The 24,352-nt window shown below is 36.8% G+C and overlaps 1 protein-coding gene and 1 pseudogene across 4 annotated transcripts in view; both read right to left on the reverse strand.

The window, feature by feature from the left end:
- Nucleotides 1-24,352, reverse strand: part of SSBP2 (single stranded DNA binding protein 2) — a 336,503-nt gene that overhangs the window by 90,865 nt on the left and 221,286 nt on the right. For 2 of the 4 annotated variants that reach the window (XM_012477552.2, XM_012477553.3), the window contains exon 5: nucleotides 965-1,054. The exons of the other annotated variants lie outside the window; for them this stretch is intronic. In XM_012477552.2, the coding sequence (XP_012332975.2) occupies nucleotides 965-1,054 (90 nt within the window). The remainder of the gene's footprint in view (nucleotides 1-964; nucleotides 1,055-24,352) is intronic. 4 annotated transcript variants of the gene reach the window in all.
- On the reverse strand, nucleotides 21,679-23,186 carry LOC105734664 (keratin, type II cytoskeletal 8-like; annotated as a pseudogene).

Consider the following 24,352-nt stretch of genomic DNA (forward strand, 5'->3'; position numbering starts at 1 on the left):
AAAATTATTTACAATTTTATTTCTTTATTTTCACATTTATAAGTATATTGATGACTCCGCAATGATGGTGTGAATTCGCTAACAAATGACTATGAAAAACTCTGAAAATAAAAAACTGAAGTGACAAATTAGTTTATAAGTACCTAATGTAATTCATTAATAATACAGCATATTACCTTAGGTCCTGTAATGCCTTTCAACTCTAGTTCTTAGCTCCTAAGTTCTTAATTTTTTCAAAGGGTATTATAAAATTAACTATTATTAATTTAAAAATAAATTTCAGAATTTATTTTGGTTTGAGTTAGAAAACTGTCAGATTTAAGAAGTGGATGCTGCAAAATTTTTATAAGTTAAATACTGTATTGTCATTGTAAAATTGTTATCATTATTGCTAAAATAATTAGTCTTGTTAAAATTTAAGAATACTCACATATATTTGAAATCTGATCTTAAAATATTATATAATGATATTAATACAAATTCCAGCTTAAAAGCCCCAAAGATAATTCTTAAACATATTTTGATATAGCCTGTAATTCTTGATAAATTAATAGATTACAATTTAGCTATATTTTGAAAGTGCAGTCAAATCTTGACTATCTTTTCTGTGGAGATATGGATAGCTTATACAGTTAAATATCCATCTCTTTCCAGAACCTCATATTTAGTCTGTTCTCCCACAAAATATTTACCACAGTTAATTTAATGGGCAGATTTGTATTTCTCAACTCCTTTTCTTTTTTAATTGAACAACAAAATGACTAAGTAAATAAATACATATTCTAACAACAAATAAAACATAAGAAAGGGATATAATAGATAACCAGTCTGAATAATCAAGAGTTAGCTACACATTATTGTTTATCTTAAGAATTAAAATAGCCTCATCTTCCTTCATATCTTTAATAAAATCAAACAGGAGTTCCTATGCCTTAACATTCCTAGTCAGAGTTTCTCTGAGTACCTGAAAGAACCCTGGTGGTACAGGACCTACTGGCATGCCATCTCCTGGGGGAATGTTTCCTAGCACTGGACTGGGAGCTGCTGCAGCACTCTGCAAAGAATAAAGGAGAAACAAACCTATATCATTACAGAGAAGGCACAAAACCAAAGACTAATGATAATAGCTTGTAGGAAGGGATGATTTTTCATTCCTGGGAACAAATATTGGCAATTTTCCCCATCCTAGAAGTAAACTGAGATACAACAGTTTAGTATATGACTAGTTAAATTAGTTGATTTTAACAAGTCTCTTCAAACTTTGTGAAGTCAAAGAACTTTAATAATATGGCATATTTTGATGATATAGTAAATTCAAATGGTACTATGAAAAAACAATAAAAGCTTTAGTAAATGCTTTATTTTAAGGCACAGGCACCTGAAATGGCAACATCAAAAACAAATAGGTAAATAAATAGGTAAAAAGTTTAAAGATGGTGGGTGGCTGTAGGAATTGACAAAAATAATTCTTTTTTTAAGATTATGCTTTTCTATCATAAACAAGTATAATTAATTTTCTGCCTATAGGTGGCAACACTTACATTATTCATTTTCTGATATACCATATAACTGGTAGTCAAAATATATCGGGTGGTGACGGCATAGAAGTAAACAGGGGATTGAATAGGAGAAATAAATTAGATTTGGAGAAAATAGTCTCATACAAATTATGGAAAAAATCAAATTGCAAACTTCAAAGTCTGCTTCACTTGCAAATTATTTCATGGAATCCTAGAATTTTACAAAATAGGAGTATCAAAAACTTTGGGTTAGACTATTCATAATAAAATCAAGATTATAGATTTAATACTTACATTGGGCAGTAATACACACAACTGTTCTACAATCATAGATTTCATCCTTCAACCTGATTAGACTTATTACAAATACTAAAAGCAGTCAAGAAGGGATCAGAAATATGCTGAAGATAGATTAGTTTGAATTGAACAGTTCTTCTATGAAGAGAAATCAAAGCAAATCCTGTATCTAGTCAATCTGTTGTGCTAGCTTCACCTATATTTCAGGGTATTCATTCATGCATTAATATTCCACTATAAGATGTAAAATCTCAGTATGTTTGTAGCACACATTTTCCAGTATATAAATTGATAAAAAAAAATACTAAATATGTTTATTTTAAAGTACTGACAGTTATTAATAATTAAGGCAAATTATTTTAGTATTTCCTGAAGAAGTCTAGATTTAAATGTGATTATCTGAAATGCTGCTTACCTATGAATGTCAAAATTTTAAACTTCTGATAAGGCATATGAATATAAAAGAAGAAATAGTATTTCTTAGATTTTTAAGATGAAACATTAATCTATTATTCTAAGAAAAAACATGCAATTTCAATTAGTGCACATTAATGGAATACCTACCATTTATCAGTTATTGCTCTATTGAGCTTTATATAGCAACACTCATGTTTTTAAAAAATGAGAAGCAAATTGCTTTTTTGCATTTTAACTAAACTTGTGTAAAATTTTAATACAACGATGTTAGAGTAAGAAGAAAAAATACCATCAAATACAACCTCTTTTACTTTAAATAAATATGATTACGACCAGATCTAAGAAGAAAGATTTTATCTATATATTTAAGGCTGACATTTACTGTCATGTAGAAGTTGCTCTTAGTATGAAAGCTAGACATAGCCTATCACTATTGTTCTAATTAATTGCAGAGTAGAAAATTGTTTTACAATAAAAAGACATATTAAAAAGGACAAATTTGGAAAGCACACTCACCTGTACTTTCAAAGGTATATTATAACCCTGAGCATGTGTACCAAGTGACAAAACAGAATTTACTGAATTATTGCAACTTTTTAGTGGAGCTTGGAGATATAATTTCTCCCTCAATTCCAGCACTTAAGAAGTATATAAAATATGTTTTTTTCCTATTCATAGGAATAGGCATTTGTATTCATTTGTAGCTGAACTAAAATTCAACAAGTAAGGATGCTGGCAAAGAAACATGTAAAATTCACAGTTAAATATTTGACTAACTGCTTATATGTTTTTTCTTTTTTGGCAGGTTACATTGTTTCAAGGTATAGCATATGCTAGGTGGGTAGGTTTTTCTTCAAAGTTCTTCATTATATATATTTCCTGTGGGTTTTTTTTTTCCTGCTATTATTTAAAAGCAAAACAAAATTAATCATTTGGATGAAGATTTAAGCAAGTTAAACCTTTAAAATGGCTTCCGAATTTTCACCTTATGCCTTTAAACTTATTTAACATATTCAATAATAATATTGAATTTATTTTCTCTTCTTATAGTCAAGGACTTTCCATTTTGTAATATAGCAGTTAATATAATAGGAAAAAAAATCTTTGCCCTCATAAAGTCAGCATTCTAGTGAGGGAAGAAAGACAATGAGTAAAACAAACCAAATATATTTATCCATGATCTAAGAAGAAAAAAGGATGTGGAATAGAGAATTCCCAGTAAAATAGGTAAGTATTATAATTTTAAGTAGGATAGTCAAGCAATCAGCAAATCAAACAAATGAATGAATCCAGTTACAGTGATTACTAACTAATTTCCTTCCTACATTTGAAGATGTACCAAATTTTTACAGTTTGTACCTATTCCTTCACAGTGGCACAATAACTTTTTGGAGGTTCCACTTTCTTAATAGTCATACTTTAGGCACAATACAAGTATCTTGAAAATAAGAATTTTTATAGCTAGATGATTTATTGTATATAGCATGATGAGTTATCTGATATGATAGTAACTTCTAGCCTTGACCTAAGGGCACAAAGTGAAGTGTGCTGAATACTGGTAATTATCCAGTACACTCCATACAAAGCACTAGTCCACAGCATTTTTGGCCCAAACTTCACTTTGTGGACCACATTTTGTAGCTAAATTATTCATTTGCTCTTCTGGGATTTATTGGCAAGGATAATTCCCTTCTTTACCGTATTACGCAGACTCAACTTAGGGTACCATTTCATTGGTACACTCTGTTGATCGTTAACATATGCTGATAATAAACACTATAGAGGTTCACTAAATGGTACTCCCTGCATTGTAAAAGAGTATATTTTTCAAACTGTCTAACCTGCTAATCTATATACAGTAGCAAATAAATAATGCATGCTTTGAAACTGTAAGGTAAATAAGAAGTTTTTGGAATTAGAAATTTATTTAGATGGAAGAAGTACCAAATTTCTTGGGTTATATATATGTTGCTGAAATTTCTGAGACTTCTCTCAAGTTTACTTCCAACTCGTGAGTCAAATTTATCCATGATCCATAGAAAGTTGTTGTTGGGCCTGAATCATAAAGCATGTATTATTACTCTATGATGAAGTGACAAAATCACAAAAGGAGAGCAAACAGTTTAATTATAGTAAGCACTACTAGAAAGCATTCGTTTCACTGAATTTATGTGAATTCCCATTGGAGAAGCATGGAAAATCCTTTCCTATATAATATATCCATGACTATTTAGGGGTGGATTTTTATTACAGCTCTCTCTTAAAAGAGAAAAACATATAAATACTATAGGTTTTCAATATTTCCTCTAATTAAATTGAATACATAAGACTTTAGTGCAGATATAACAATATTATCATTAAGTATTTTGTTTCTTCTTTCAGATCAATTTGCATGCTTTTTATCATGCACTTCCAGATAATGTATTTTCTAATTGCTCTTGAAGCATTTACTTAGCCATCTGTCCTAAATTTCAAGTTTATTTATTATTTTTTTTTTTTTGGAGAGTGACTTTACTTATTTCTTTTTTCATTTTCCCAAATCACAAATATAATTTTACTGACTTTATAAATCCAATATGTAAAATCTGGTGTTCTCAAATCAACTAAAGTATGGAACAATTATTTGTTTTCCCAAGGAAATACTAAAATGAACTTATAGTTACCATGGCATCTTTCTTCATGTTTCTATGTACTTACCTTTTGTTCAGTTTGTGTGGTCATTTTCTTATCTGGAACTTTTTGAACTTACATCATTCTACCCTCTAAGAAGGCATGAGTCAATCTGTTCATGTTATTTATTTCACCATTTCCCATTTTCCCGTTTCTCTGAAATGCTATTATATGACTGATTTTTTTAAAGTATTTTATTCTCTCTAATTCCCTATTTTTGGAATTTTAGGAACAGAGAAATAAACTCTTATTTTATATTTTTCTCCTGTTAAACAAAAACTTGAAATAAAAATTAAAAGACTTCTTGTTTTAAATTTAGTTATTATCACGGTTGGTTTCTGGTAGGGAAAAAAGTTGTGTGTGTATATATATATATACTCTGTATGAAAGTTTTGAAGCAACGGGCCTTAAATAAAAATTTGTTAAAGAATAAAATTAGGAGGCAATTTATTACTAAACACAATTAGTTAGCATTTATCAAGACTCTAGACATTGAATAACTAACAATTTATTTACTAAGAATGCTGGACAACTGGTTTCCTTATTATACGGTAAAGAATCAAGACAGTCGAGAGGAGATCCAAGATGGCCGGTTAGGAGGAACTCGGGATTGCAGCTCCGAGAGAAAGCGCAGAGGGTGAGTGGACGCTGCATTTCCAGATGGATTTTTACTGCCCACAGACCAGGAGATTCACAGGCGGAGGAGCCCCACGGGTCGCCAGTGCTGTTGGTTTGACCAGCGCAGCCGCTTGGCCTGCGCCCTGGGGCAGCAGCTCCCTACGCAGAGTGAGTGAGACTGAGTCCCCTCTAAGTCAGCAAGGGGAGCCGAAACAGGGAGCCAGGCCAGTGCCACGAATCTCAGAGCCGCGGCTCCAGTCGACGCAGCAGCTCCGGAGGCAGAGCAGATGACACGGTGTTCCCTCTTAGCCAGCAAGGGGGGCTGAAACAGGGAGTCAAGCTAGGAGATTCCTGGGCAAAAAAAGCACCACTGCAAACACAACTGAACCCGGGACAGTCCAGCTCTGTGGAGGAGGGGTGTCCTCCATTACGGAGGCACCCTGCAGTTCCCAGGGCAATTTGCTGTAACCAAGGCAACCAGCCACTACAGAGACTCCGTCACTACAGGGGCGGGCCAACATAGCGGAAGCAGTTCTAACTACACCCATATAAACAGGACTGCAGGGAAGTTCACACGGAAGCTGGGCGGAGCCCCCAGCAGCTCAGCGAAGCCTCTGCAGGCTGAGTGTAACTAGGCTGCCACCTTGTGGGCAGGGAAAACGGCAGCCGCACAGCAGAAAATCATAAAGCCCTAACTCCCTGGGACAGAACACCTGGAGGGAAGAAAAGAGGGTTTATGAGTTCTGCTGCTGCAGACTTAAAATTACCAAAATCAGAAAGACAGCAACTACAAAGTTGACAGGTGGATAAATCCACAAAGATGGGAAGAAACCAGCGCAAAAAGGATGAAAACACCCGAAACCAGAATACTTCTCCTCCTACAAGGGAGCACAACTCCTCATCAGCAAGGGAACAAGGCTGGATAGAGAATGAGTGTGATGAAATGACAGAACCAGCTTTCAGAAAGTGGATAATAAGAAACTTCCATGAGCTAAAAGAACATGTTCTAACCCAATGCAAAGAAACTAAGAACCTTGAAAAAAGACTTGACGAAATGCTAATGAAAATGGACAACTTAGAGAGGAGTATGAGCAAATTGATGGAGCTGAAAAACACAACATGAGAACTTCGCGAAGCATGCACAAGTTTCAACAGCCGAATTGACCAAGCAGAAGAAAGGATATCAGAGGTCGAAAATCAACTCAATGAAATAAAAAGAGAAGGCAAGAGTAGAGAAAACAGGGTAAAAAGGAATGAACAAAGTCAACAAGAAATATGGGACTATGTGAAAAGACCTAATCTACGTTTGATAGGTGTACCTGAATGTGACGAAGAGAATGCATCCAAGCTGGAAAATACTCTTCAGGATATTATCCAGGAAAACTTCCCCAACCTAGCACAGCAGGCCAATATTCAAGTCCAGGGAAATACAGAGAACATCACAAAGATACTCCTCTAGAAGAGCAACCCCAAGGCACATAATCATCAGATTCACCAGGGTTGAAATAAAGGAGAAAATACTAAGGGCAGCCAGAGAGAAAGGTCGGGTTACCACAAAGGGAAGCCCATCAGACTCACAGCAGATCTCTCAGCAGAAACCCTACAGGCCAGAAGAGAGTGGGGGCCGATATTCAACATCTTTAAAGAAAAGAACTTTCAACCCAGAATTTCATATCCGGCCAAACTAAGCTTCATAAATGAAGGAAAAATTAAAACCTTTGTAAACAAGCAAGTACTCAGAGATTTCATCACCACCAGACCTGCTTTACAAGAGCTCCTGAAGGAGGCACTACACATAGAAAAGAACAACCAGTACCAGCCACTCCAAAAACACACGAAATGGTAAAGAGCATCAACACAATGAAGAATCTGCATCAACCAAAGGGCAAAACAGCCAGCTAGCATCAAAATGACAGGACCAAACTCACACATAACAATATTAACCCTAAATGTAAATGGACTAAATGCCCCAATCAAAAGACACAGACCGGCAAATTGGATAAAAAGCCAAAACCCATCAGTGTGCTGTATCCAGGAAACCCATCTCACATGCAAGGATACATAAAGGCTTAAAATAAAGGGATGGAGGAAGATTTACCAAGCAAATGGAGAGCAAAAAAAAGCAGGAGTTGCAATTCTCATCTCTGATAAAATAGACTTTAAAGCAACAAAGATCAAAAGAGACAAAGAAGGACATTACATAATGGTAAAAGGATCAATGCAACAAGAAGAGCTAACGATCCTAAATATATATGCACCTAATACAGGAGCACCCAGATACATAAGGCAAGTTCTTAAAGACTTACAAAGAGACTTAGACTCCCACACAATAATAGTGGGAGACTTCAACACACCATTGTCAATATTAGACAGATCAACGAGACAGAAAATTAACAAGGATATCCAGGACTTGAACTCAGACCTGGAACAAGCAAACCTAATAGACATTTACAGAACTCTCCAGCCCAAATCCACAGAATATACATTCTTCTCAGCACCACATCACACCTACTCTAAAATTGACCACATAATTGGAAGTAAATCACTCCTCAGCAAATGCAAAAGAACGGAAACCATAACAAACAGTCTCTCAGACCACAGTGCAATCAAGTTAGAACTCAGAATTCAGAAACCAACACAGAACCGCACAGCTTCATGGAAGATGAACAACTTTCTCCTGAATGTTGACTGGATAAACAATGAAATGAAGGCAGAAATAAAGATGTTCTTCGAAACCAACGAGAATGAAGACACCACATACCAGAATCTCTGGGACACATTTAAAGCAGTCTCTAGAGGAAACTATATAGCAGTAAGTACCCACATGAGAAGAAAGGAGAGATCTAAAATTGACACCCTATCATCAAAATCGAAAGAGCTAGAGGAGCAAGATCAAAAAAACTCAAAACCTAGCAGAAGACAAGAAATAACTAAGATAAGTGCAGAACTGAAGGAGACACAGACACGAAAAACCCTACAAAAAATCAATAAATCCAGGAGCTGGTTTTTTGAAAAGATCAACAAAATAGACAGACTACTAGCCAGATTAATAAAAAAGAAAAGAGAGAATAACCAAATAGATGCAATAAAAAATGATAAAGGGGATATCACCACAGATTCCACAGAAATTCAAACCATCATCAGAGATTATTACAAACAACTCTATGCACATAAACTAGAAAACCTGGAGGAAATGGATAAATTCCTGGACAGTTGCCTCCTCCCAAGCCTAAACCAGGAAGAAGTTGAAACCCTGAATAGACCAATAACAAGGTCTGAAGTCGAGGCAGCAATTAAGAGCCTACCACCCAAAAAAAGCCCAGGTCCAGATGGGTTCACAGCCGAATTCTACCAGACATACAAAGAGGAACTGGTACCATTCCTTCTGAAACTATTCCAAATAATCCAAAAAGAGGGAATCCTTCCCAAATCATTTTATGAGACCAACATCATCCTGATACCAAAACCCGGCAGAGACTCAACAAGAAAAGAAAACTACAGGCCAATATCCATGATGAACATAGATGCAAAAATCTTCAATAAAATACTGGCAAGCTGATTACAACAGCACATCAAAAAGCTTATCCACTATGATCAAGCAGGATTCATCCCAGGGATGCAAGGCTGGTTCAATATACGCAAGTCTATAAAGGTAATTCACCGCATAAACAGAACCAAAGACAAAAACCACATGATTATCTCAATTGATGCAGAGAAGCTCTTCGACAAAATTCAACAGCCCTTTATGCTAAAAACTCTCAATAAACTAGGTATCGACGGAACGTATCTCAAAATAATAAAAGCTATTTACAACAAACCAACAGCCAATATCATATTGAACGGGCAAAAACTGGAAGCATTCCCTTTGAAATCTGGCACTAGACAAGGATGCCCTCTCTCACCACTCCTATTCAATATAGTACTGGAAGTTCTAGCCAGAGCAATCAGGCAAGAAAAAGAAATAAAGGGTATTCAATTAGGGAAGGAGGAAGTCAAATTGTCTCTATTTGCAGATGACATGATTGTATATCTAGAAGACCCCATCATCTTAGCACAAAATCTCCTGAAACTGATAAGCAACTTCAGCAAAGTCTCAGGATACAAAATCAATGTGCAAAAATCACAAGCATTCTTGTACACCAATAACAGACTTAAAGAGAGCCAAATCAAGAACGAACTGCCATTCACAATTGCTACAAAGAGAATAAAATACCTGGAATACAACTAACAAGGAACGTAAAGGACCTCTTCAAGGAGAACTACAAACCACTGCTCAACGAAATAAGAAAGGACACAAACAGATGGAGAAACATTCCATGTTCATGGTTAGGAGAATCAATATCGTGAAAATGGCCATACTGCCCAAAGTAATTTACAGATTCAACGCTATCCTCATCAAGCTACCAATGACCTTCTTCACAGAACTGGAAAAAAACCACCTTAAACTTCATATGGAACCAAAAGAGAGCCCGCATAGCCAAGTCAATTCTAAGCAAAAAAACAAAGCGGGAGGCATCACACTACCAGACATCAAACTATACTACAAGCCTACAGTAATCAAAACAGCATGGTACTGGTACCAAAACAGAGATATAGACCAATGGAACAGAACAGAGGCGTCGGAGGCAACACAACATAACTACAACCATCCGATCTTTGACAAATCTGAAAAAAACAAGCAATGGGGAAAGGATTCCCTGTTCAATAAGTGGTGTTGGGAAAACTGGCTAGTCATATGCAGAAAGCAGAAACTCGACCCCTTCCTGACACCTTACACTAAAATTGACTCCAGATGGATTAAAGACTTAAACATAAGACCTAACACCATAAAAACCCTAGAAGGAAACCTCGGCAAAACCATTCAGGACATAGGTGTAGGCAAGGACTTTATGACCAAAACACCAAAATCATTGGCAAGAAAAGCCAAAATAGACAAATGGGACCTAATCAAACTCAACAGCTTCTGCATGGTGAAAGAAACAGTCAATCGAATCGGCCACCAACAGAATGGGAAAAAATTTTTGCAGCCTACCCGTCTGACAAAGGGCTGATATCCAGAATTTACAATGAGCTAAAACAGATTTACAAGAAAAAAACAAACAAGCCCATTCAAAAATGGGCGAAGGATATGAACAGATACATTACAAAAGAAGATGTACATGAGGCCAACAAATAAATGAAAAAATGCTCATCATCACTGGTCATTAGAGAAATGCAAATCAAAACTACATTGAGATACCATCTCATGCCAGTTAGAATGGCGATCATTAAAAAATCTGGAGACAACAGATGCTGGAGAGGATGTGGAGAAATAGGAACACTTTTACACTGTTGGTGGGAGTGTAAATTAGTTCAACCATTGTGGAAGACAGTGTGGCGATTCCTCAAGGACCTAGAAATAGAAATTCCATTTGACCCAGCAATCCCATTACTGGGTATATAGCCAAAGGATTATAAATCGTTCTACTATAAGGACACATGCATGCGAATGTTCCCTACGGCACAGTTTACGATAGCAAAGACCTGGAACCAACCCAAATGCCCATCGATGATAGACTGTACAGGAAAAATATGGCACATATACACCATGGAATATTATGCAGCCATCAAAAACGATGAGTTCGCGTCCTTTGTAGGGACATGGATGAACCTGGAAACCATCATTCTCAGCAAACTGACACAAGAACACAAAATCAAACATCGCATGTTCTCACTTATAGACGGGTATTGAACAATGGGAACTCATGGACACAGGGAGGGGAGCACTATACACTGGGGTCTGTTGGGGGGGCGGGGGGACAGTCGGGGATGGGGAGTTGGGGAGAGAGAGAATGGGGAGAAATGCCAGATATAGGTGAAGGGGAGGAAGGCAACAAATCACACTGCCACGTATGCACCTATGCAACAACCTTGCACGTTTTTCACACATGTACCCCAAAACCTAAAATGCAATTAAAAAAAAAAAAAAAAAGAATCAAGACAGTCCATATTTGGTAAAATAGGAAAAGTAATTTTATGTGTATAAAATGTCATGTATATGACTTTTAAGTATATGAAGGTAATAATAGAGGAATTAAAATAGTGCTATGATTATTAGAAATTGGAAAGGAGATTAAAGGGAGGGTGAGTAGGAACAGGCTGAGCAGGGGATTGCAGATTTTCCTTAGTAAGCCATCTGTACTGTTTTCAAGCTGCTATGGTATCGATGTGTCCCCTCCAAAATTCAGGTGTTGCCAATGTTAGTATTTAGAGGGGGCCCTTTAGGAGGTGAGTAGGACATGAGGGTTGCTCCCTTGTGAATGATATAAGATAGTTTATAAAAAGGCTTGCTTGATGGAAGTTCAGAGTAGCTTTCCCTCTGCCATGTGAGGACACTGCAAGAAAGTCATCACCAGACCCGATGCTGGTGCCTTAATCTTGGACTTCCCTGCCTCCTGAGCTATGAGAAATAAATTTGTTTATACATGACCTTGTCTCAAGTATTCTGTTATAGTAGCACAGAATGAACTAAGACATAAGTCATCTATAGGTATTTTTCGAGAAACATTTAAAATAATAACGGTAGGTATCTTATGTTGGCAACTTTAATGCAAAGCACAGTTAAATATTTTGGCTATTGGTTGAAGGCATATTCTTTATCATACTAAAAAAATCATCCTTTGCCTAGTACTATAAAAAACAATTTTCAAAGAAATCAGTTATCAGAAAAGATGCTTTTTACTTTTTCATTTCTTGAGTAGTATTATTTAGTGTTCCTTTTGGGAAGCGTAATATAGGTAATCATATATTGATAGTTTTCTTAAATCATCATTGTATTTCTGAGATAAGTCATGCTTGATCACCGTGCTTGATTCTTTTAATAGGCTACTGAATTATATTTGGTAATATTTTATGTAGAAATTTTACATCTCTATTCTCCATGAGACAGGTCTAGAATGTCCTTTGATGTATTATATTTTCCAAGCGTTACCATCAGGATTATTCTACCTTTTCAAAAGGAATTGATGGCAAATTGTTTTTTATAATGCTCTGAAGAAGTTTACACATAATATGGTGTTTATCTACTTACTGAAATGTTAAAAGACACAGCAGTAAAGCAGAAAAACTGCCTTAGACAAAGGCAATTTTGGAAAGAATTATCTTTTTATATTTTCTACTTCTCTTTGCTTCAATTTTGTTCATTTAAATTTTCCTAGAACTCTTTATTTCACTGAAATATTTAGTTGTCCATATATACACTACTTTTACATAATTTGTAAAGGTCCTCTGTAGCAGGTGTGAGAGACACTGCTAAGCAGACCACAAAAGTATGTTTTCCTTTCTTCTACCAGCCAGGCACATGGCATCCCAGCTGTATTAAATTTCTCAGTCCCCTGTGTTCTCATCAAAAATCAGGTTCTTCCTAACTGAACGTGAGGAAAAGAAATGTGTCACTTCTAGAACTTTAGTCTTAAGCATTTGTAATGCCCCCTCCTTTCCTTCTCCTCCCATTGTCTGGAGCACAAATGTTTCAGAGATCTAATTTCCCCCAGGCAGATTTAAAAAAAAAAAAAAAAAAAAAAGATGTCTTTTACAATGGCAGAGCATCCACTAGCTTCAGATGACTTTGTGGAGGAGTCTGCCCACCTACCTTGGACTGTCTTTCAGAATTGCAGGCCCCCAGAGATGATGACTTTTTTTCTCTCTCCTAAACTGAACTAGCATTCTCATCATTATCTTTGCCAGGAATTGGTCTATTAATTTACTTTTTTTGTTTCATTAACATGTTTACTTCTTTTTAACAAATTAGCATTCTCCTGCCTTTTTAAGGTTTTATTATTTATTTTCAAACATCTTAATTAATTTAGTTGCTATTTTCTCCTCTTTTTTTTTTTTTTGAGATGGAGTATCACTCTATCGCCCAGGCTGGAGTGCAGTGGTGTGGTCTTGGCTCACTGCAACCTCTGCCTCCTAGGTTCAAGTAATTCTCCTGTCTCAGTCTCCTAACTATCTGGGATTACAGGCATCTGCCACCATACCCAGCTAATTTTTGTGTTTTTAGTAGAGACAGGGTTTCACCATGTTGGCTAGGCTGGTCTTGAACTCCTTACCTCAAATCATCTGCCCTCCTTAGCCTCCCAAAGTGCTGGGATTACAGGTGTGAGCCACCACGTCCAGCCTATTTTCCCCTCTTTTTAAAATCCAAAGAATATAAAACTACATATTTGGTTCTGAATCTACTTTTGGTTGCATCTGCAAAGTTCGACATTGGTGTTCACAATTTTTTTCTTAAACCATCTAATGATTATAGTTTATTTGCCAGTTATTGAATGCAATTGGCAACTATTATAGTAATTCAATGACTTACAAAAAAAATGAGAACACCAATATCGACTTTGCAGATGTAATAAAAAATATACTTTAATTCACAAATAGTTGGAGATTTTTAAAATTTGTTTTTTCTAGTTTTCCAAGTGTGACCAGGTAAGATGTATTATACAACTTTTGTATTTATAAATTTATTGAACAATTTTTTTGTGGTCTAAAAAATGATCATTATAATTTCCCATGAATACTTAGTAAATATCCATATTCTCTGTCTACATTTTTATTTATTGGCTTAATATCTTCATATTGTCTCTAATTTTTGCCCCCTGCTCTTTCAAATATATATATAATGCCCACACTGTTGTTTGTCCATTTCTCCTTGTGCTTCTATCAATGTTTGCCTTACATACTTTAATTCTGTGTTCATTAGCACAATGTTTATCTTTATTGTGGATTCTATCCTTTACTAAAAGTGACTTTCTTTTTCATGTTTAGTAATCACTGCCTTGAATCTATTTTGTCCAAAATTAATATTGCAAGCTCAGCTTTCCTTTTGTGTTTGCAAAATAAATCATCTCCCATTCATTTATTTTTAAACTTTATGGCTACATTTTATTTAACTGTCTTACTTTTTAGTAGAAAAGTTTCTAAAATGCATCTAATGAGATGTCCTTTAAAATTAGAAAAAAACAAACTTTCTTTATCCTAAGCTTTAAAGGTATTAAAGTTAAGACAGACAATAGTGTTTGCCTATGAAAAATGAAGAAGCTAGCTTATTATTCCTATTCTACGTCTCCCTCTTCCACTTCCCAATCCTTATTATAAACATCTGGTGTTTTAAGCATACATTTTTGGTCATTGTTGTTGTTGAGACGGAGTCTTGCACTGTGGTCCTGGCTAGAGTGCAATGGCGTGATCTTGGCTCACTGCAGCCTCTGCCTTCCAGATTCACACAATTCTCCTGTCTGTCTTCTGAGTAGCTGGATTACAGATGCACACCACCACGCCTGGCTAATTTTTTGTATTTTTAGTAGAGGGAGGGTTTCACTATGTTGGCCAGACTGGACTTGAACTCCTGACCTCAGAATCTGCCCCCCTCAGCCTCCCAAAGTGCTGGAATTACAGGCGTGAGCCACCGCATCCAGCCTACATTTTTGTTTATATCATCTCTTCTTCAGTAATAACTTCTGAACTTTACCTTCAGTTTTGTAACCATACTCTCAGCATCCGAAATAGTAACTTCAATTTTATCTAATTTTTTAATAACATAACTTCACTATGCTTGAGTTTTAATTTTTATACATTTGTTAGTTGGACAGAAAGTATACAGATATTGTTTTCCAAATCCTGATACATAGGCAAGTGTCTTTGATGACTCTCATCAAAACTCTAATCAAAACTCTAGTTAACTACTGTTGTCTAGTATTTAGTGTTACAGAGAAGTCTGATACCATCTTGGTATTTGTTCCTTGGGGTATAATCTGTTTTTAACTTGTAAAGATTTGAAGGACATTCTCTTGATACTTATAATTCTCAAATGTTTCAATTCTATATTTAGATATTGGCCTCTTTAAATTCCTTGCCTGGAATAATATGAACCTTTCAAATGTTCATACTTAAGTTTCTTTTTTGTTGTAATGCTGGAAAGTTGGGAGAAAATTTTTTTAGTTAATAAGTGTAAAGAAAAGATCTGGTAAACCTCAAAAGGGTCATTTTTTGCAAATGTTATTAACAACTAGATAAACAGTTGCAATGTTATTGATGACTGGGGAAATATGCTTAAGAATCTTGCCAGAAGGATTTTTACAGGTTACATGGGAAACTAGTACACTTGTAGAAATCATATTACATGTATATATCATGTGCTATAAAAATATTAATAAATTTGACTAAGTGACCCTTCTGATACTATATAAATTCTGAACTATGAGAAAAACAGTATACATAAAATGTGTTCTCTGTAATCTATTTACAGTAAGAAATATTCAAAGCAACCAAAAAATTCAGCAGTAATATTACACTTAAATAAATTGTAGTACATCTAAATGATGGAATATGATTTAATCACTAAAAATAATGGTTAAAAATGGCATTATCTGAGAAATATGGGAACCTGTTTGTGATATGATGCCATTCGAAGCACACCAAATACAGAATTGAGTGTAACATGATTTTAATTATGCAAATGATAAAAGGTAATTTATAAAAGACTAGGTGAATACATGGTATTACCTTAGAGTGAGGCACCTGAGTAATTTTTTAAATAAAAATTTTATAAACTTTCTGGAATGTCTTATTTCTAGCATAAATGAAAACTGTTTACTCACACACACACCCTCCCCCAAGTTTTGTCAATAGCTAGAAAATATGACCACCTATTAACTTTACTTCAGATTAACCTAATCCCTAAAATTTAGGGTTAAATAAAATGCAGATATTTCTAACTTTAAAATAATTCATTTCAATAAAATATGAAGCATTTTAATTTTTAGACTATTAAGAACAAGATTATCTATTTTTGAAAGTTAAGTACTAGAAAGAACCTAGAAATCATTTACATTATTCCTGGGCATTTGTTTGCACAGGGACACAAGTTTATTTTTAGCACCACATACTCTACCCTGGGCCACTTCATTTAGTCACCCACTCACAGTCTGGAGAACGAGCATCATTGACTGTGCTACTTTTTTTGGTCTGTTTTTAAATCACAAAAATATTTTACATGTTATTTTCACAAAGTATCCACAGAATAGTATTAAATCCCTTAGGCTTCCAAAAGAGCAAGAGAGACCCAGAAATAACATTAAAAACAAAAACCAAATAAACAACAACAAAAATTCTACAAAGAAGCAGACCTTGAGCATCTAAAAACATATAAAGAGCCAGAGTTAGTGATCTAAATATTACAGCTGATATTTGCCATGCAGAAGAAAAAAGAGTGCTCTGATTGGCTGGTAATTTCTACAATATGTAAACTTTTGATATGGAAGCCACGAAGCATGGGGAGTCTGACAGGTAACAGAATAGAAGCAACCACTCTTGCTACATAAATGTTTTATGTGCAAGAGAAATGCAAAAGGACCCTGATGAAAACAATTCTAATTTAATTAAAAGAATGAAAATATTTTAGGATGTGGCCTTTGATTTTCACTGTTAATTTTCAGAATAAGCAGCCATGTTTCATGGTGCAGAAACTGAGCTTCTTGCATTCTGTATTCAGCTTAATCAGGGAAGGTAGATGATAAGAAAAAGTGTAACAAGCAATTTGTTTCGAGAGAAATGTCTCTGGGTGATATATTCACATTTGTACATGCATCCCAAATACTAGGTGCCTACTATGTGCCTGAGGCTAAGATGTACTGATTATCACACAAAATTCAGAATTTAGTGCAATTACCTCTCAAAATGATTTTTAAAAATGATTTTAAAAAGTTAAATAGCACATAAAACTTTCTGTTGAAAAATGAAATATAATTGAGATATTTTAGCATTCACGTTATATGTTCAGCTCTCAAGAAGCATTTAATATCTTTGTATGAATTCAGAGGTTGAGTAAATTGCTATTAGAGCAATAAATCAGCATTATGGCCACATGGTCAAACTTTAGGCGTATATGTGAGGTTCTCCATTAAACACTCCCTATCATCAACACAGGCAAATAACATTTAGCCAAATACTTAATAAAATAACTTTAAACAGCATTTCAAAATATCACAGTTTAAAGAGAAACACAAGGAAAAGGTGTTAGAAATATTAACATTGTCTCCGCTTTGAGAACTTGTAAACCGTTATACATTCTGGTCATTCCCTACTTTCTCCTATTTGATCTCAAAGACGGAAGCCTTTGTCTCTTTCCAACAAACGATTTGATTCATTCTAACAATCCTAGGGCTTCTACTTGTTTGAGAGTCTAGGTACAGTTTAACTATTCTTACTAGCACCTACTAAGATAAACTGAATAATTATAGTCATCCCTTAGGAAAATTTTTTCCCCTCTGTGGTAGGAAGAATGGCCCCTCAGAGATATCCATTTCCTAATCCCCAGAGCCTGTGAATGTGGGGACTTCTAGAAGCTTACGGCAGCCCTACTGATTACTACAACTATAAGAAACCAAATTTTGCCAACAACCTAAATAAGCTTGAAAGTGAATTCTTCCTGGAGCCTCCAGATAAGAGTGTTGCAGGCCCACAACTTGATTTCAACCTTGTGAAACTTGGAGCAAAGAAATCAACCCAGTAAACCCAGACTTCTGACCTACAGAACTGTGAGACAATAAACTTGTTGTTTTAAGCTGCTAAATTTGTGATAACTTGCTATGGCAGCAATTGAAAACTAATATTCTTCCACTCTTGCTCCTGAATGACTATTTCATTTTGGATAATATTTTTCATGAGTCATCTAGAAACTAGGAAACTATGGATCTTAAAAGGTTACTGTACTTGGCCTATTGCAGAGTATGTACTTGCTAATTCTATCATTTTGATTAAATCAACTCTCCTTCTGGTTAAAAAGAAATCCCAGTTTTTACAAAGCCAAGTGTGTGGTACCCTTGGTCTGATAGTTCTTTTAGCGGCTTTGAATTGTGCCCTGGGTGAATCAGCTTTTTTCCTTCCACAGTTAAAAGGGAAGCACAGGGAGGGTAAGAATGGCAGAGACTGCATCTTTTCTTCAGCTGTTTTACCAGCCAGGACTCTAACTCTGCCTTCCTCTCATTCACAAAGGAATGGCTCTTTAATTATTGACAAGGTCCCACCAATTCCATCTAGACTGTAGTGAAGCTAGTTCCTATGGCAGGGAAAATATAAATACAACTGAAACCATAGTTCAGGATTCATCATTCATAACAAAATTTGCTGATGGTCTCTATTTTGACCTTGTACTCTAACTAGGATCTAGCTTGAACCCTTGTGCCAAAAGAAGGTACATTTCTTTCTTCTATTTGCTAGATTCCCTGACTCAGTTCCCATCCAACTAGATCTGAATGCCTCAGAGACTAGAGCTCACTTTTTTTTTTTTTGTGGATGTCCTTTTACACAATAGAGCTCACCTTTAAAAAAAAAATTTCTATTTTAGGTTCAGGGGTACATGTCCAGGTTTGTTATATAGGTAATTTCGTGTCACAGGGGTTTGTTGTACAAATTATTTCATCACTCAGGTATTAAGCCTAGCATGCAGTAGTTATTTTTTTCGGATCCTCTCCTTCCTCCCATCCTCCAACATCAAGACGTCAGTGTCTGTTGTTCCCCTCTCTGTGTCCTCATGTTTTCATCATTTAGCAACCACTTATAAGTGAGAACATGTGGTATTAGGTTTTTGGTTCCTGCATTAGTTTGCTATGGCTAATGGTCTTCAGTAGCTCTAATTCTTGAGCTCTTCCCTCATATACTGAGGGAGTGTATCTACCACTGGACTTCCATTTCCACTGCTGGGTCTGCACCACCTGCAGTTGAATTCCCCTTGATTATCAATAGTTAGTTCAACTGCCTAGATCATCACTCTTTTTTTTTTTTTTTTTTACTGCCATCTACTCCTGGTGCATAGTTTTTTCCACCTGTAAACCATTCCCACTGTTCATTTTATACCATCCTAAAGATGACTACTTGCACACACCTCTGCCTATTACCTGTACCTCCAAGGCAGTCTATAAGCCCTCCAAGGCAGATCTACTTCCTGCCAATGGTCTGCTGTGGGACCTCTCTCATCTGCTTACTCTGTCATCCTAGAATGGTCCTGTCTTAGAATCCAAAGCATACTTGTTCTGATTGCATAAGCACAGCACTTCTATTTAAGAAGTTCTTTAAAACATCCTTGTCACAGAACAGATTACAATCATGAAGGTACAGCTTTGCATCAGTAGCATGAATCATTGTAATTTTGGTTTGTGTGTTGATTTTTCCAGGAAGAAGGTCATCATTACACACTCATCTTCTAAAAAATATCACATCCCCTATACGTCAGTAAAAGTTTACACAAAGGCACATTTCCTCTGAAATAACTTAAAATTTCTGGTTAAGCTTATTTAACAATTTGTTTTATTGTTTCACCTTTTTCTTTTGAAATTTTTAAAATTAAACTCATAAGAAGAAATTTAAGGTAAAAAAATTGAGTTTTTTCTCCTTCACACTATTGTTAGCATAGATCTTTAACAGTATGCAGCTAATGTAACAGATTCCAAAAAGTTATTAAGTTTTATCTAGAACAAATTGTTAAATATTAATATGCTTCATGAGAAATTTTAAATTATTTCACTATATCACAGTATTTTAGGGTGATTCCATCACTAAGTAATACTTAAAGCTTCAAAATGTAATCACCTTTAGTTATTTATCAAGTCTCATATTTCAAATGTTATTACAGATAAAAAGAGATCTTGAAAGTAATTTGAGGCCGGGTGCAGTGGCTCATGCCTGTAATCCCAGCACTTTGGGAGGCCAAGGTGGGCAGATTACGAGGTTAGGAGATCGAGACCATCCTGGCCAACATGGTGAAACCCCATCTCTACTAAAAATACAACAACAACAAAAAATTAGCTGGGTTTGGTGGCGCACGCCTGTAGTCCCAGCTACTCAGGAGGCTGAGGCAGGAGAATTGCTTGAACCCAGGAGGAGGAGGTGGCAGTGCTAGTCTGGCGACAGAGTGAGACTCTGACTTAAAAAAAAAAAAAAAAAAGGAATTTGAGCAGAAATATTATTATTTAGTTTTGAAAGATGTTATTGTTTCCTTAAAAGTGGTGTAACAGATGGCTTATAAAAGGTACAAAATGAAAATAATAAGATAAATGAAAATACTTTACATTGGTTACAAACTGGAAAAAGGAGCTAAGTCACTGAACTGGCTTTTTAAACCTTTTCTTTTTTTTTTGGTTGTTGTTATTATAGAGTATAACTCTGTTTAATTCTGCCACTGGGTATTAAACTATTTAATTGCTGCCATAAAGCAAAATAAAACAAAGCATTACTATATTTTGGCACATAAAAGCATACAGATTAAGGGATACCTAAAAAGGGTGCTTTTATTTCTGTGCAATGTTTTGTAGAGAAGATAATCTAAAAATGCCTTAGCAAAGATCCTACAGATAGTGCCTATAAAAATACAGTTAATCAGACTAAAAACATGAGCAATTCAGCAAGTAACTGTAACTTTCTGTTAGAACAGGGAAAGTAAAAAAAAAAAAAATCATTTTAGAGATTTGCTTTAAAAAACAAAAACAAAACTCTCATGGGACAGTGGTTGAGACACCTTTGGTCAAATCATCTACCATTTTATTTTCTCTAACCTTCAACTACAGAGCTCTGTGGTAATCACTGATATTCGGATATGAAATCTGTAAGATATGCAGTCATCAGAGAAAGATGGTTAACTATAGTTTCAACACAAAGAGCTAATGTGACTGCTTTTTAAAACAAATTTGCCAAATCTTATATTACAAAGGAGTGCTTCCCACTAAAGCAGTTACACTGGGCTCTAGAGTTTGTTTGTATCCTATGGTATCATTTCTACATGGATTCCTCTTTTGAAACTATCTGCCTTCACATACTGCAGCAAATTCTTTTGGATATTCTCAAAATAATAAATCTTCATCCCGAAAAAGTTAGTTTACTTTTTTTTTTTCCTGAGCTAGCTCAGATTTTATTTTGGACCAAAAAAAAAAAAGCAATTGAATTGTTTTGCAGCTGGAGGCATGGGCAAAAGGAGTCCCCAGGCAGTGAACTCCAACGGGTGGGCTGAGGGCTAGGGCTGAGCTTCGGGTGGGCCTCCTGTTCCCTGTGCTCCCCTGCATAGGGACCTCCCTCCTGGGCTCTGGGGCAGCCTCAGGAGGGGCAGGCTGGGAGGGGCTGTTGCAGCTGTTCACTTGGGCAGGACGTCCGAGGACTAGGACACCAGCCTCCCATCACGAGTCTCAATCTTCACAGCCATGGCCTTGGTGGAACTGGTGCGGCTGAAGGAGCTGGGGCCCAGGCCATAGCTGAGGCCGGGGCTTGTGAGGCCCTCATAGGCAGAGTTCAGACCACCTGCATAGCCGCTTGTGGTCTTTGTATGGATACTCATGTTCTGCCTCCCAGACTCCAGCCGGCTCTCCTCGCCCTCCAGTAGCTTGCAGTAGGTGGCGATCTCGATGTCCAGGGCCAGTTTGACGTTCATCAGCTCCTGGTACTCAAGCAGCTGCCATGCCATGTTCTGCTTGGCCCGCTGCAGGGCAGCCTCCAGCTCCTCCTGCTTGGCACGAGCATTCCTGAGTGCCAGCTCCCAGCGCTGCTCAGCATCTGCAAAGGCGGCCTCCAGGGAAGCCCTCTAGAGGCCTTTGAGGCCCTCAATCTCAGCCTGGAGCCAGCGGATGTTCCGGATCATCTCGGAGATCTCAGTCTTTGTACGCCTTAGGTCATCCCCGTGCTTCCCAGCCAGTGTCTGCAGCTCCTCATATTTGATCTGGTATACGCTCTCCGCCTCAGCCCGGTTGTGGTTGGCGATCTCCTCGTACTGCGCCTTGACCTCAGCGATGATGCTGTCCATGCCCAGGGAGTGGCTGTTGTCCATGGACAGCACCACAGGCCTGTCTGAGATCGCGGATTGCAGCTCACGGATCTCCTCTTCATACAGCTGCCTGAGGAAGCTGATCTCATCAGTCAGTCCTTCCAAGCCAGACTCCAGCTCTATCTTGTTCATCTAAGCTTCATCCACATCCTTCTTGATGAAGACAAATTCATTCTCCATCTCTGTAAGCTTATTGATCTCATCCTCATACTTGTTGTTGAAGTCCTCCACCAGCCCCTGCATGTTGCCAAGCTCTGCCTCCAGCTTCAGCTTCTCCTGGCCCAGTCTCCAACTGCCACCTCAGGTTGTTGATGTAGCTCTCGAACATGTTGTCCATGTTACTCCGAGCCGTTTTCTGCTGCTGCAGGAGGCTCCACTTGGTCTCCAGCATCTTGTTCTGTTGCTCCAGGAACCTCACCTTGTCGATGAAGGAGGCAAACTTATTGTTGAGGGTCTTAATCTGCTCCTTCTCCTGGGTACCCACGGCCTGGATGTTGGGGTCCACTTCCAGGTTAAGGGGGCTCAGCAGGCTCTGGTTGATGGTGACAGCAGTGATGCGATGCCTCCCATGCCCATGCCCATGCCTATGCCGCTGGCCCCAGCATAGCCTGCACCCAGGCCACCCTGGAAGCCGCTGCTGCCCACTCGGAAGAAGCTAGAGGAGCTGATGTGGGCACCGGACCCACTAGTGTAGGAGCGGCTGCTGAAGGCCTGGGTGCCAGAGGTGGACACCTTGTAGGACTTCTGGGTCACCCTGATGGACATGGTGGAGGCAGGAGTGGAGGCAGGCGGGCTGAACCAGGGAGAGGTTCCAGAAGGAGCGGAGAAGCTGCTTCTTCGAGTTAGTTTACTTTTATGGAAGCAGATGAAATTCATTTAGTATAATGTTATGAAATACTGAGCTGGATAAAATATTTTGAAGTAAAAAATTTAAATATGACAGTTGTTCATATAAAATGGCTTTGAATTTAATTGTAAAAATTTGAGGTTTAAAAAATGATATGATTGAGATGTTTTAGGTTTTTATATATTTTTAAATCAACCTTTTGAATTCATTATTTTCATTCACTAATGCAAGTTTTTTAATCCAACAAATATTTGCACCTATTAGAGATGTAACATTGTGCTGAGCAGACCTTGTTCTTGTTCTCAGGAGCCAGAGGTGGAAAAGACAATGACATATATATTTACCAGTGTGATAAAAATTAGAAAAGGGAAGGATAAGATATCCTTTAGAGGGTTACAAAAGGTTTCCTCAAAGTAGCAAATATGCTTCAGGCTGAGACCTGAAGAACTGGTCATAAGAAGGCCAAAAAAAAAAAAAAAAAAAAAAGAAAGAAAGAAAAAGGCAACAGAATTAAAAGTATTATAAATTAAAAGAATTAAAAAGTAAAGAGGGTACGGTGAAGAGGAGAGTGACAGAACACAAGATATATTAAGAAAACTCAATGTGGCTGAATCACAGTGATTTCAATAAGTAGTCTGAGATGATTTTATCATAGGATCACTATGAAGTATCAAATAGTTTTGAGAAAGCAAGCACATGATCATCAGATGTACTATTTTAAATAGATAACTCTAGTAGCTCTTTGAGAAAATGAAATAGACAAGAGATAAGGCAAGAGAAGATGCCTTCTGGAGTAACATAGGTTAAAGGTGGAGGAACTTGGGCAGTAGCGGAGAAGAAATGCAGATGGACTCAAAACGAATTTCAAAGTAAAAACTGCCAGGAATTGATGAAGGCCAATCAAAAGGGGATTAGGAAGCAGGATGTATCACAGATGGCTTCCGGATTTCTGGCATAAGCATTGCAATGGTGCAATGAAACACAGGTAATACAGGATATGCATCAAGTCTGAGAGAAGGAGTGAAAGACAAGCACAGAAGAAGCATAAGTTCAATTGAGAATATGTAAAACATTCAGCAAGAATATTGACTAATAACTATTTTTAGAGGGTATTTTCAGAAGAACATTTCATACCCCCAACTT

The sequence above is a fragment of the Aotus nancymaae genome, unplaced genomic scaffold (genome assembly GCF_030222135.1).
Source record: "Aotus nancymaae isolate 86718 unplaced genomic scaffold, 86718_ANA_hifiasm-v0.15.2.pri h1tg000014l, whole genome shotgun sequence".
NCBI lineage: Eukaryota > Metazoa > Chordata > Mammalia > Primates > Aotidae > Aotus > Aotus nancymaae.